Source organism: Hipposideros armiger, unplaced genomic scaffold (assembly GCF_001890085.2).
Source record: "Hipposideros armiger isolate ML-2016 unplaced genomic scaffold, ASM189008v1 scaffold_439, whole genome shotgun sequence".
In the NCBI taxonomy this organism is placed as follows: Eukaryota; Metazoa; Chordata; class Mammalia; order Chiroptera; family Hipposideridae; genus Hipposideros; species Hipposideros armiger.
The window spans coordinates 863,860-879,082 of NW_017731789.1; the positions used below are offsets into that span (position 1 = coordinate 863,860).

The 15,223-nt window shown below is 34.7% G+C and overlaps 1 protein-coding gene across 6 annotated transcripts in view; it reads right to left on the reverse strand.

The window, feature by feature from the left end:
- ANKRD17 (ankyrin repeat domain 17) overlaps positions 1-15,223 on the reverse strand; it is a 166,937-nt gene that overhangs the window by 25,667 nt on the left and 126,047 nt on the right. For all 6 annotated transcript variants that reach the window (XM_019665320.1, XM_019665321.1, XM_019665319.1 and 3 more), the window contains 6 exons: positions 12,164-12,306; positions 11,390-11,603; positions 10,919-11,094; positions 9,717-9,879; positions 7,433-7,528; positions 5,511-5,627 (listed from right to left, as the gene is read on the reverse strand). In XM_019665320.1, the coding sequence (XP_019520865.1) occupies positions 5,511-5,627; positions 7,433-7,528; positions 9,717-9,879; positions 10,919-11,094; positions 11,390-11,603; positions 12,164-12,306 (909 nt within the window). The remainder of the gene's footprint in view (positions 1-5,510; positions 5,628-7,432; positions 7,529-9,716; positions 9,880-10,918; positions 11,095-11,389; positions 11,604-12,163; positions 12,307-15,223) is intronic.

A 15,223-nucleotide genomic window follows, 5' to 3' on the forward strand; every position in this document is an offset into this window, starting at 1 on the left:
CTAAGGGTTTTCAGCAGAAGAGTGACATGATTTGATTTAAATGATTTAAGAGGATCACTCTAAATGCTAAACAGAGAATAAATAGTAATAATGGAATCAAGGAGACCAGTTAAATAACTACGGTGGTAATTAATACATGTAAGAGATGATATTAATGACTTAAACCAGGGTGAGAAGTCATAAAAAATGATTAGGATTCTAGATATAGTTCTAAAGCAAAGAAAAAGATTTTCTCACACAATAGAGGTCTGAGAGGGATCAAGGATGACTTTAAGGTTTTTGGCCTGAGCAATTACAAGACAGAGTTGTGGGTCTGGGGCGGGCCCACCCCTGGGAAGATCAGGAGTTCCCATTTAGACACGAGTATGAGATGTCTGTTAATCCAAATGGACACGCTGAGTAGCAAGTTGGGAATGTCAGACTGGTGTTTAGGGAAGATGTCTGAGCTAAAGATACAAATTTGGGACCAGCTGGTATATATTTAAAGTTAAGAAGCAAGATGAGGTGACCAATGGATAAAGAAGTACCGTATTTGCCGGCGTAGAAGACGATTTTTTGGCCCTGAAAAATATGCCTCCAAGTGGGGGGTCGTCTTATACGCCAGGTACACTTCGATAGACTGCCCATAGTGCTTGCCCCGTGCCATAGTGGCCTCCCGATGCCTGCCCACTTCATTCCACATACCGTTCAGGCATCAGCAGCGCTGCTGGGTGTATGCTCGGCTGTTATGCGATTTTGCTGTTATGCGATTTTACCACACTCGCAAAATCGCACACAGCCGACCATACACCCAGTATGATAGCGCAAAATCGCGAATCGCGATACCATACTGGGTGTATGGTCGGAAGAGGGGGTAGTCTTATACGGCGAGTATATAACAAACTCTGTATTTTGAGTGGAAATGTTAGGGGGTCGTCTTATACGCCCAGCCGTCTTATACGCCAGCAAATACGGTACATCATGTAATGAGTTAAAGGGCTGACTAAGAGGGGAGATGAGGAGGAACTAGCAAAGGAGGCACAGAAGAAACATCCAGAAAGGTAGGAGAAAAACCTCAAGTGTGTAGTGTAATGGAGGCCAAGTGAAGAGAGTATGTCAGGTGTTATTAGGCTTAGTACTATAAGGATAGAGAAGTAATCATTGAATTTAGCTACATGAAAGTAACTGGAAACCATAAAAGCATAGTTTTTTGTGGTGGAGTTATGGGAGTAAGAGCCTGGCAGGAGTAGATTCAAAAAAGAGGAAGAATTGGAGACAGTCAAAATAGACAAGGGATTTTGCTGCAAAGTGGAGTAAAGAAATGGACTTGTGCTGAAAACTGGGGAGGGGAAGGGTTGGAGGAATAAAAGGTTTTTTTAAGATTGGAGAAATAAGCTTGTATGATGATGAGAATGATCTAGGGGAGGGGGACAAATGATAGGAGAAAGAAAATCGCTACAACAATGCTTTGAATAAGGGAGACCAGATGGGATCTAGTTCACAAGTGGAGGCACTGGTTACAAAAAGTTTATTTAGTAACTAGTAGAAAGTATATGGGTACAGGGATTGGTGAGTGGGTAGATGGGGTGGGAAAAGTCTTCAGCCGTTCTCTTCTGATGCTTCAGTTTTCTCATTTATGTAGAATGCTAGGTGATCAACTGAGGTGAGGGGAGGATGTATTGGAAGTCAAAAGCTAAAGGAGAAAGTAATGAACAGTGGTGTAGATGAGTGGGTCAATTAAACTAAGGCAATGTAGAATGACTACCGAGAGCATTAAAGAGTTCACTGTCACACATTTATAGAAAAATTAAGTCATCAAGGTTGAATGTTTTGTTTTGTTTCTAGACACATTTAGTTACTGGGGTACAGGTGAGAATAAGGAGAAAGGAAAGAGTAAGGAACAGTGAAGGGTGGTAGAATAAATGGATCCTATAATTTATTGGTAGGCAGGGTGTTGCCAGGATTGTTAGAAGTAGAATTCTAGAAAGGAGTAAAGCTGAAAAGATAGAAGTTTACCAGAGAATGAAATGCATAAAATTGAAATTGAGGGATGGGCATATTGAAAGCTTCTGGTGATGGCAAATCCAACTGAAAATATCTATTAGGAATATTTTAAAAATATACCCTACATAGCTCTGTTCCCTAAAAGGTTATGAAAGTTTACAAAGAAAAAGGCAGGGAGAGAAACAATAAGTAATAGAAGTGGAATGGTGAACAAATATAAGAAATGCAAACCAACAGTATGCATGAAAGGGTTCTTCTAACAGCCAAGACATAACCTAGTTGTTAATGTCCTAAGAGAAAACAAGCAGTTAAATATGAGGATTCTACAGTTCGACCACATGAACTGCTCCAGAGTGAAGACTCTACCACATAGTAAATGTTTGCTGAATAATGATAAGGCAGTGAATCTGAGAAATATAATGTGCAGTATTCTCAGCAGCAGTTTTTACAATCCTAATAATCAAAATTTTCAAATGAGAAAGGCTGATCAAAGAAGGATTTTTATACAAGCAATAAATTATCCATGCAGAACATCAACTTATGCCAGACAAAATAAACACCAGTGATGTTTCTAATCTGAAATAAATGGAGCCAGAATGTACTGACTCTCAAAAGACAAAAAAGTATTTTCCTACGTGTAAACCGGAACTAAAAAACAGTGAACCAAACCCAATCAGATCCCAATCTAGCAATTTTTCAAAAGGAAATACTAAACTAGAGGTCGCGAGAAGAGCCTACTCAGTAATTTAGAATTCTATCTATACACCACCCCCATTCAAAGCTATTTATAAAGTATCAGTGCATGTGGAAGAATCAATTAACATCCAATTAATTTATGATTAAGAATTATCACCTTTGAGTTTTAATACAATGGAAAAATGTGTAATGACATTTGAAACAAGTTCCTTTAGACTTGATTTAAATCTGAGGTTTTGAAAACATGAATATCAAGGTTAAGAAATGCTGGCAAGAACTCAAGAAAATGACACTCATGTATTGCTGATGGTGGTAGGATAATACTTTGAAAGTATCAAATTTATAATATATTGACCCAAGTGAAGAAGCTTGCTCCATAAAAATAAAAGCCCCAAAAATATAAGAAAATATGTATAAGGCTATTTATTGCAAAATTATTTGTAGTGACAAAAAGCTGGACACAAACTTACTATGGAGTTTATTTGGCAGTCATTTAAATCACAATCAACTGACAATATCCATCAGTTACTGAGAGGAAAAGCAAGTATTTGAGTAATCTGCATGATTCTGGTTATTATTTTCTTTTTTTAGCTGAGCCATCCTGTCACCTGTTGGCAGCTCAGCAGCAGCTCAGCTCGGGCCGTGAATCAAACCGGCGACCCTGTTGCTCAGAGCTCGCACTCTTGGGTGAGCTCTTAACCAGCTGAGCCACTCGGTCGGCCTATGATTCTGTTTTTTAGAAAATTACACCATCTCCATATTTAATTGTTCACTAAATATTTGAGTACCTACAACATGCCAAGGCACTATTCTGTGGTGCAAACATTCTAGTGGTAGAGAGACAAACAAGATAACTAAATAAAATACAGTATTTAGAATGTCAGAAAGTAAAAATAAAGAGGGGAGGGAAGTAGAGCAGGAAGAGTGCTTGTGGAAGAGTGACTAAAATATGCGGTATCTGAAAGGGACACTGAAGGCAGACGACACAGCAAGAGCAAAAAAAGGATAGTCAGTTTGGATGAAGCAACGTGACCAGGAGAAACTAATAAAAAAATAAGATCAGAGAGGTGTAAGGAGTAGTGTGGGTGGGCAGATCATGTAGGATCCTAAAAGTCTTTATAGGTAACTGCAGAGATAGAACTTTAGTTACCTTACAGTGATGACATTATGTTTTTCTTTAGTTATCTTTACATATTTCACAGTTTAAATAGAACACATTATTGTAATAAAGAAAAAAATATTGAAGTTGATTGAGAACAGATATCCTTAATAGGATATCTCCTAACAGCTGCTTCCTCCTTTGTTAATCCACAGGTATGCAATAAATCCCTAAATGTATTTAATGTAATGTATAAATATCAGAGGAATGAAATAATTAAAGATTTTATTTATTCATAAAAATGCAAAAAGAAACAATTCATAAAATAACTGTTACTTGGAGATTTTAACATTTAAAAGTAAGACAGTAATGCAAAAACAGCATATTATAATACTTTAGAAATAAAGAACTAAGTGGTAGGTTACCTTCCATTACGGAAGGAGAGAGGGAACCAGGGAATTTCCTTCTAGGAATCAAGAATAGAATGAAAAAACTGGGTTCAATCCTAGCCTAGCTTAGGTAGGTTACTTAACTTCTTAATCCATAATATGAGGGAAACAATGAGACGACTGAAATAATATGTATTCTATCATAAAACTTGATCCTATTCTATTGCCTGGTATTTAGTAGGCATTTCAGTACATATTAGATGAAACCAAATGTAAAAACAGGTCACATAATAGTTACAGTGTCTATAAGAATAAGTGCTCATATTTTCTTAAAAACTTGAAAACGGCCAAAAAAACTAACTTTTGTTTGATCAGAGTCTTAACCAGAATTTCTTTTAAAATGAAGAACCTCCAATATTAAATAGTTTCCAGAAAATAACAGTGTATTTCACATTTAAACTAGAAAAAAATGTTTAGAATAATCCGTATTTTCTTTATGCAACATGAAATAATGAAATATATAGCTTAACAAAGTCAGCAAGTATAACAGAAAAAAATGGACCCTACTCAAATCTAAAAGGTTTGTAATTATCACTATATATCCTTTACAAATTTAAACAGTACATGCTAAATTTTTAGTATTTTTAACCTTTTTATAGAAGATGAAATATGGCAGAATATGTATTCCATAATATTCACGGCCAACCAATTCTTTTCCTGCTGTGATTACTATTTCTCTTACATTCTAGAGCACAGAATTATTGACAGGAAGGGGGAATAAAGAAGGAGCTATGGGATTGTCCAAACTATGTTGTTTGGGGTATTCTATTCCCCTTGGGAATAGATGGGAATGATGCTGTAGTCTGCCTGAAGAGAATACAAGAAAAATCATCCATTTAAAAAATGTACTCATTAAACATTCCACCAAGTGGTTCTATTTCACTAGCTGGTTAAGCCTTAGTAGTGCATTGGGTACTTCTAGTAAATCTGCTGGCAACAAATTACAAGGTCTAGGATGAATGAAGTATAGATTTGGATGGGAATTAAGAGCTCATTAGTTGAGATATGATTAAAATTTTTAGAACACTTGAGGCTAGGTTTTCTGACTTCCAGATCACTGTAGTTCCTATAATAAAATTTAATTTGAATACAAATTTTAATGGTATTTAAAATACTCATAATTCTCTACTATTTGAGCCAAACTTGGAGAGAAAATCATGTACATAATTTAAAGCATAAATAACAACAAAATGAAACAAAACAAAGAGTAGATTGCAAATTAGAGGAGGGAAAAGCAGGAAGGAAAAAAGTAGGTATTTTCCACATGTAAAGGTTACCATTACCTTTTCCAAGTCTAACTCCTCTAACAAAATGCTGGCATTTTTGTTTGCTTCAGCAGCCTGTCTATCTTTGGCTTGTACTATTGATTCCATACAAAGATGACACTTCTTCAGCATCTCCTAAAATGAAAAATTAAGATGTTTCCAGCCTCAAAAAAGCAATTCACATTTAGAGATATTCCTGAAAACATGAAGATATTAATTAAAGTACCTGAATGAACAGAAACAATAAAGATCCCTGGTAGGGCAAAAAAGAGTGCGAATAAAAGCATATTTTTAAAAATACACAAGCAAAGAGCCTCTACTGTTCTTCAAATAATATCCATTTGATTGGTACTTTGCAAACTAAATATTTACTCCTATAATACAATACAAGGAGTCATACAGTGATAATTTATCTTAGCTGGTTAGTGGGCTTAAGGAAAAGGTCAATGCCAATGAAAAAGCAAATTATACAAATTTTAAAGTACTTAATTGGCAAGAACTGTTCTCATATTTAAGCCTTGTTGCTACAATTTCATGTGAAAGAATCACTCATTAAAAAACTCATAAGTCATATTTATAGACTCTTCTCAGTGATTTTATTCTCAAAAATACTGTTTTTGACAGAAAAGGAATATTGCTCTACTAAGACAAAAGCTTTATTTTTAATCTCCTCCCCTCCAAAAAACCCAGTGGTATCCAGGAATCTAGAGGCAGGCGACAGTGAAGTACCATATTTTCTAATGTATAAGACGCACCTTAATTTTGGGGCCCAAAATTTGAAATGTATTATTACATCAAGTTATTGAACTCAAGTTTTATTCATCATAAAATTCATAGAACTCCTCATCACTGTCAAAACTCCCAACCAGGGGCCGGCTGAGTGGCTCAGTTGGTTAAGAGCTCACTCAAGAGTTTGAGCTCTGAGCAGTAGCGGTTCGAGTTCAGGCCCGAGCTGAGCAGCCGCTGAGCTGCCAACAGGTGGCAGGATGGCTCAGCTAAAATAAAAAACAAAAAAACAAAAAAAAACTCCCAACCATTAGCTTGTCTTCATCTGTGTCTAATGACGAATCAGTCTTCATATATTGCCTCGTCCTCAGCGAGAAATACAAATAAAAAAACCCCCACTACAACCACTGTATAAGACGCACCGAGTTTTTAGACCCCAAATTTTTCGAATAAGGGTGCATCTTATACATGGGGAAATACGGTACCTATGTTAAATAAAACCTACAGGGGAAAGCTGCTCACTATTATGTAATAATGGCTGAGAAAATGTAATAGAAAGACATTTTTAGATTCTTTTTAACCTCTTTGGGTTTTCACAGCATGTTTTAGGATTTTATTCAAATATTAGGATAAACTCAAAATCAAACATCACCAGTGGAAAATCTCAATTAGATCTCTAATGGGATTTATTTTATCTTCCCTACTTTTCCTTGAAAAATCCTAGCTAGTTCATTCTTAAGCTGACAGTTACTCCAACTTTTATATTATGTTGAAGACATTAAAGTTTCCTTCCCATGATTAAACGTACTATGTTCATTTGTGTTTAGTTATTTTAAAAAATCCACTGGGCTTATTCCTCTCAGAATGGATATTAGTTTGGCTAAACATATATAGATTATAGCACTAATGAATAATAACAATATTTGCTTTAGGTTGTTTAGTGTTTACATAAAATTAAATTAGTTCAGAGTACTATTTAGAAAGATAAAAGTAATTCCATCACAGAGAATGGTTTACTGCTTCATTAGTAAGTAATCTGAAGAGTCTCTTAAATAGCTAGCATACTTCCTTCCCAAATACTAGATAAATGAAAATTGCTATATACACACATTATTGTTCAAACTACAACTTTTTTCTTAGCACGGGATACATGTATATAAAGCCAAAGGGGATCACTAACTCATACAGTGGGATGAATTTGATCAATATATTACCTTATCAGTGATGGTTGCTATGTACCTCATACATTCAGAATCTGATGGAAACTGATTGACTTCTTTGACTAAGTAGCGCACCACCTTCACATGACCCTAAAAAATAGATATTAATGTCAGACTTAAAACAGACTCTAACAGGATTCAATAAATCTACAGTCTGTCTTAATTAAGATTACTTTCCCATTAGTGCTACTAAAAATAAAGACTTAATTGGGTATTTTTTGCACTGTAAATGAAAAAGAGGCTTTGGTTCAAATAAATTAAATCTACTTTCATTTTCATCTCAAAAAAGTACAGAATAACCTAACTTAAAATCTAAATCACTCTGAATTTAAAAAGTCAGTATGAAGAAATGGGGGGAAAATGCTGAAAGGAAAAAATACTCATCTTCTTTACTTAGCTAACGCAGTAGAAAAGAGCATCTTGTTTCAATTCTAAGCATTAAAAAGTAGAAATAACAGTTTGTTCTTTCAGATAAAAACAATGCATAGCACTGTACTAGGTAGTGTGCAAGAATAAAATGCATTTTCCTAAAGCATGAACTATGAGTATATTATTTACTGTAACAGCTCACTAAAGTTCAAAATCTTCAGACCAGCATTCAAGAGGCTTTCCACTCTCTTCAATCCACACTTTTGCTTTCTGACACAATACCTATAAGTTAGCCTGTCTGGATAAGCTGTTTATATTCAGTATACTTCTCCAATTGCATCTATCCCTTCCTTTTAATCTGCACCTTTTTAAACTATCCTTATCTTTTAATGAATAGCTCAAATGCTATTTGCATCATTTTTCCATATCTCACCAACACTTCTACAGTATTTAAACTATTTAAATGGGACAACTCACAGTTACTTGACTCTATGTGGATCTCACCTTTCTGATTAAATCACACACTAAAAAAAAAAAAAACTGCTGCACTCCATACAATGTAATATCCCAACTATTACAGTTATACATGGTAGGTATTAAAAAAATAGTGGAATGAATTAAAGAGTATAAAAGATAAGCACTACTCTTAAGGAGCTACGTCTACTTGGAAAGATAAGATATATATGTTAGATATTAGAGTAGTAACAAGATAAACATTTGTCAAAATAAATGATGAAAATAATAACAGATTGTAGAACTTCTACAACTTTTAGGAGATTATGGTATCTAAAATAGAATGGGAAGAGGTTTTGTAAAGGGGCAGATTTAAACCATAAGGAAAGAATGAATAAATTTGGAAAAATTAGGAAGGACATGGGCAGTCCTAAGATGAGAACAAAGGTAATGTGGGCGGCAAGGACAAAGGAAAGACCAAGCAAGGGGAAGACTTCACATTAGGGACTCATGATGAGATGAGCTCTAGAGCACCAGATTGCAGCTTTGAATAACACACTGAGATTGGATTTCAAAGTATTAGAGAGCAGGGAGACAGGAAAAGGTTCTTGAAGAGGATGCTAACATAGTTGTATGGTTAAGAAGATTAACTTGATAATGATATGCTAGTTTGCTTGGAGAAGAGGTAGGTAGGTAGACAGTGAGAAAAAATAAGTTTGATTGGTGAGGAAAAAGAAATACAGAGTCAGTAGCTACATAATCTAGAACACCCAGGGAAGAGGTGGTATAAAGAGCCGGAGTCAAAGAGAATACTAACTGAAAAAGGAAGCAACTATTTCTGCAATTTATATAGCAAAAATTCTCAATATAACAAAACAATCTACAAGGGATTTTACATACATGTCTCAGAATGACAAAACTCAAAATTATAATCCTTGAGATATTAATCTGGTGTTCTAACAAACTAAAATTCCATTTAAACCAAATCATTAAATCAAATTACTTATACACAGCCTATGCTATGCACCAGAGAAAGAGAAAGTTTCTCTCGCTTTCATAAAATTTATTTCTACTTGTATACTTGATTTTCAGTAGTTTCAGATATTGGCAGCTGGTTTTCATTATTCAATTCCTTTTTTCCAACTCATCAGTTACACTTAATTGGATTTACATGTTGTGGAAGATAAAGATGGTAACTAGATTGTGAAAATACTGCTTGGAACAACTTTTTAAAAATGTACTTAACATTTATGTCCAATATGGGTGATATTAATAGCTTTTCTGAGATACCTGTATCTACCTTTCCATGTTGCCATCAGTGATTATTTGCTTATTATTTGACTGTTTTCATCGCTTATATTAAATCCTAAAATGAGAGTCTATGGTAATCATCACACTGTGTACTTCATAGCCTAACTGAAAAACATCCATGTGAATGAGGATGAAAGGCTTCTACCTTTCTAAATGCTGCCATGAGAGGAGTTATCTTGCGGTTATCTGCTGCATCCACATCTGCACCTGCTTGCACCAATAACTGAACCACATCAAGGTGTCCACCATTTGCTGCTAGCCACAATGGAGTGTTCCCCTTCTTGTTACGTACATCAATGTGAGCTCCCCTAAATAGATGACACATATATCATGGTTTAAAATGAAATGGAATGACATAGCTAATGATAAAAATCAACTATTAACTTGTGAAAATATCCTGTAAAGATAAAAACTGTTTAACATTCAAGGACTAAAATGCATTTTCTCTCAAAATAACATTATAAGGAATTTTTAGTCATCAAATAAAAGGCCACTGAATTAAAAAATAATTGCTTTTTATTTTAAAAATAATTTTGAGTTTCAAATCCTGAGAAAATGTGAAATTTTATTTAGTGAAAAATGAAAGTACATCTTGTTAATATCATAATCAATATTAAATAAACAGTATCCTAGAGACACAAACAGCAATTGTATCATTTTCAACTTATTTGTATTCATGTACTTGTAGCTTCAGAAAAGAATGAATCTAAAAATAACATGCAGATTTAGAGCTCAGTGGGAACAGATAAGACTCACGGTGAATAACAGTAGTGATAATAGCTATTACTAACTACTACTGCTTAGGACACCATGGCAAAGGTCTTTAGGAAATCCAACTAAGCAGACAAGCATCTTTGGAAGTCTGGCAGGCAACTTCCAAGTGACTGAAAGCAGAAACTAGTCTGGATCTTCCCTGATACCTTGAACAGTTCCTTAACTGTCACTCAAAACCCCTAGTTACTATAAAGAACAAAAAAAATCAACAATGAAGATTTAGATTATTGCGAGGCTTTTAAGACTTGGAGAGGTACTCTCTAAAAAACTGCGCCGGAGATGTGAATATGGATGACAACAGCTGCATGGATGTTCAGATTGCTCATTATAGCACTTTAAAAATGTATACACACACAAGAAAGGAAGAAAAATATTTCTAAGTTGCATTGAAAAAAATCATAGCTCTAGATGGGTGGGAAATAACAGAGGTAGCTTTAAAAAATAAAACAAAACATGCACTTGTAGTCCATAGAAGTAATCACATTTGATTTTTTAACAGTACAATTTGCCCAGAGAGAATAGTAATCACTAGTAACACCACGTTCATCTAAGAAGGGTATGGTAACATCATACCTGCCAATGAGAAGCTCACAGAATTTATAATGCCCTTTATCTGCTGCTATGGTTAAAGCTGTATCTCTCGAGGAGGGCACTGGAGGAGCATTAACATCAGCACCTTTATCCAAAAGAACTCGGCCAACCTCTGCATATCCGCCAGAGGCAGCTTCCATTAGTGGTGTGAGTCCAGTCTAGGTTGAGCAAAAAATAAAACACAACAACACATAAGACAGTAGGAAGAGCTAAAAGGTTAAAAAACAACCATCTGGGAGAGCAATATGTATAGTTGTTACAAAGACTCAACTAAATTTCAGCACTGACGCTACTGGCCTCTTGGAATTACAGTGTGATCTATTAAAAGCAGGTAATTTTACCTAATGTCAGTTTGTTGTGAAAAAAAATATCCGTGTAAGATGCAAGCACTTGGCATATAACTGGCACATAATCAGCAATAAATCCATGTATAAATCGCAGACTTTTTCTTACCTTGGCTCTGTGTTCTACATTTGCTTTTCTATCGAGCAGAAGACTAACCACTTCAGTTCTTCCTTGGAAGCAGGCTAAGGTAAGGGCAGTGTTCCGATTGGTTTCTATTTGAGCATTTATGTCAGAGCCCATGTCTAATAGAAGCTTAACAGCAGCTGTGTGCCCATTCATAGCTGCTAACATCAGAGGAGAAATGCCCAATTTGCTACCAGTTCTGAGGATGCAGGTATGGGGGAAACAAAAGGGAAAATAAACATTTTAAACGTCTCAGAAAAATTGGATGACAATACAGAATTCTATTTCAGGATTTACTTAAGGTTCTTTACTTTGCAGGACTTAGAATAATCATTTTTCTCGGCTCTAGTAAGTCTCTGAGATTTTAACAAGACTCCATTAGAAATGATTTACCACCTAGAACTAGAATACTTTCTGTATCTCATTCAACATAATGACTTGGGCTGAAAAATAATTATTAAATTATTAGGATATTATTAAAATGGACTTTCCATCCTAAAGCACATTTACTTAATAAAAACTCATAAGACAGATGTGTTTACTTTTAGTACCATAAGAAAAGAAGTAATTGATGGTTTTTCCAGTTCTATGTAAACAGTTTTAAATATGTAAATAAAATTAATCTTAAAAATCTCTTAATTTGCATTCTAAATTTGTAATGAAGGCATTTCCTAAATATGGCATTTAAAAGATAATTGTTCTACAAATATCTTTAACATAACACTCTTAAAAGGCTTGTAGAGAGAGAACAAAACTTGCCTAGAATTAATCTCGGCTCCTGCATTTAGTAATATTTTGATAATGTTCACATAGCCACCAGAAGCAGCCAGGCTTAGAGGTGTGTAATCAGAAACATTCCTGTGCTCTTTATTTGCCCCTCGAGCTAACAACAGCTCCACCACCTGAAAAAGGAAAAAGGGAAAAAAATGTTTTCTTCTTACGTTGAGACAATTTACAAGATGTATATTTCTGATTTCTCTTTTTCTGGTATATTGTGTAACCAAAGAAGGCAAAATCCTTCTTTCACCGAACTTTGCACAAAATCAGCCCCAAATGATAGCAAGTAGTCTTAGAAACGAACAGAGAGCTTCTCAAGTAAAATCCATTTTGGAGCCTGTTGAAATCGCAGTGTGTTCATGAAAACATCTGGACCTCATGTGTTGTTGTGCAATGCTATTTTGGGAATAGTATTTGTGTTATTCCACTAGGTATTGGTAAAATAGAGTAAGATATTTTTTATTTAAATATGTCTTTAAAATATTTTTTAAACTTACAATCAATAAATGTTTTTTAAAAAAATTGGAAAAAAGCTAACGCTTATTTTTTTCCAATATTTTATTATAAAAATTTTCAAACACAGAAAAGTTGAAAAAAATTTACATATACTAGTGAGTAGATTCTACAATTAATATTCTACTATACTTAATCAAATCTATTTGTCCATCATTTTTTGACAAATTTTATTTCAAAGTAAACTGCAGATACCTGCAATTTCCCTTAAATACATCAGCATGTATATCATTAACCAGACTGTATTTCATATTTGTTTTCAGTTTTTTAGGTGAAATTGTAGGTAAAATTTAGGTCAAACAATAAATGCTCAAAACTTACATGTACATTCACTGAATACAGACAAATGCATAAACCTAATGTAATTTAAATCTGTTATTTATTCATGCCCCTTTCCCAGTCAATCCCACCCACAGATCAGTTTCATCTATCTTGGAACTTCATACTAATGAAACCAGTGTTTGAGAGTCATTTGTGTGTATTGGGTAGCATTCCATTAAATGAATATGCGATAGATTACCTAGTCTACTGATGAACATCTTTGCCACTTCTAGTTTTTGGCAATTTTGAATAAAGTTGCCATGAACATTCTTGTGAAAATATATTTTTATTGCTCACAGGTTCCACCTAGTAGTACAATTTCTAGGTGTGTGTTCAGTTATAAGAAATCGCCAAACTTTTTCCTAAAGTGGCTGTATTACCTAACACTTCTATCAACAATGAGTGAGTTCTGGTTTCTCCACATCCTTGGCAACATCTGGTATTGTCAGTCTTATAATTTTAGCCATTCTAGTGGTTGTGTGGTGGTATCCTACTGGGGTCTTAATCTGCATTACCTGATAGCTAAAAATATTTGGCATTTAAGTGCTTATCGGCCATTCACAGATCTTTTGTCCATTATGCCATTTAATGTACCAAACTACTCTTTGACACAAGTACTAGTATTTTTATCTTCCTTTTACAAATGATGCATTTTAAAGTTAAAGATTGTTCAAGATCATAGCTCTTACCCTTGTTCTTACTATTAATAATATATCCTAAAATACTAACCGGGAAATAACAAATAAATGTTAATGAGCAGTGCTTTGTCTTACATATCTGCTAAAACTTGACTTGTTTGAATAAAGCTATGACCAATTTTAGATATCACTATTTTTGCTTTTAGAGTCAGTAAAACTAGGTGGCTTATGTGACAAGACCACCTAGACTTGTGTATAAAAACAAGACCAAAAAAATGGCATTAGGCTATCTTATTTTACAAAGAGTCCCTAAGCAATAAAGTAGGAAACCATAATCATATTTCTAAAGTTTTCTGAATTCCATTATGCAGAGATAACCAATCTTAGTTATCTCTCAGAGGGAATGGACTATTTCCCAAAAGTAATAAACATTCAATATAGAAGAAATTAGTTTGTGATTTTATAGTAAAATGACTTTCCAACATTTTACTAATTACTTCAAAATACCTAACTGTTCTAGTAACACCAAATCAAAGCAACAGAGTGTTATAGGCAAAATTATTACCCTAAGACTTCAATAACTGTTATAACCTCATCTGTAACATTTTAATATGAAAACAAAGACTACAGAGTACACTGTAGGTTTTAATATTGCTTCGAAATGAAGGAAATCAATTGATTTCTTTTTGATGCAACATTGAAAAATTTATTATATGAAGCAATGATTATTTCAAGCTGCATAATGATTGACAATTTCAGTTAAGTCAAAATTTTACTTTCATTATATTTCAAAACAGCATTTACATTTCTGACTGATTTAAGGCTTTTCCATTTAAATGTTATCTAATTGCAAAAATTTTCAACCATCGCATTTCAATTTGAGATTAACAGAGATCTCTATTTTCTTCTGATGTAGAAATAATTTATCAAATAGCTTATTTTTTACTATCTTAATATTATTTGGTTTAAAATTCTTTTAACAGGGCCGGCCGAGTGGCTCAGCTGGTTAAGAGCTCGCTTGGGAGCACCAGCTCTGAGCAGCAGGGCTGTAGTTCGGATCCCACATTGAGGGCCAGTGATGCTCGCCCTCTACAGCTAAGATGATGAACAACAGCTCGACCTGGAGCTGGGCTGCTGTGAGTCACCGGCGGCGTAGGCTACAGCGGGGCTGCAGTGAGCTACCGTGAGTGGCTGGCAGCCAGTGTGAGCAGCTGGCAGCCGCTGTGAGCGGCTGACTAATGACCAGCGACCGATCGCTTCACCCGGGAAGAGCACAATGATCATACCAACATGGGCCAGTGAACCGACATCCTCCATAACTAGACTGAAGAGCAAAAACAGCAATTTGTGTACCTGTCTGTTCCCCTCCCCCTAATTCCCCAATAAAATCTCTTAAAAAAAAAATTCTTTTAACATATCAATCACCTTTACCGTGGAGTACAGGAAAAAAAAAAAGACACAAACACATTCACATTATCAACCAGAAGGAACAGCAAAGAAGGTCTTTTGTGCAGAATATCTACAGTAGTAAATGCATCTAAGTAGCCACACATATAATATCTATTCCAAC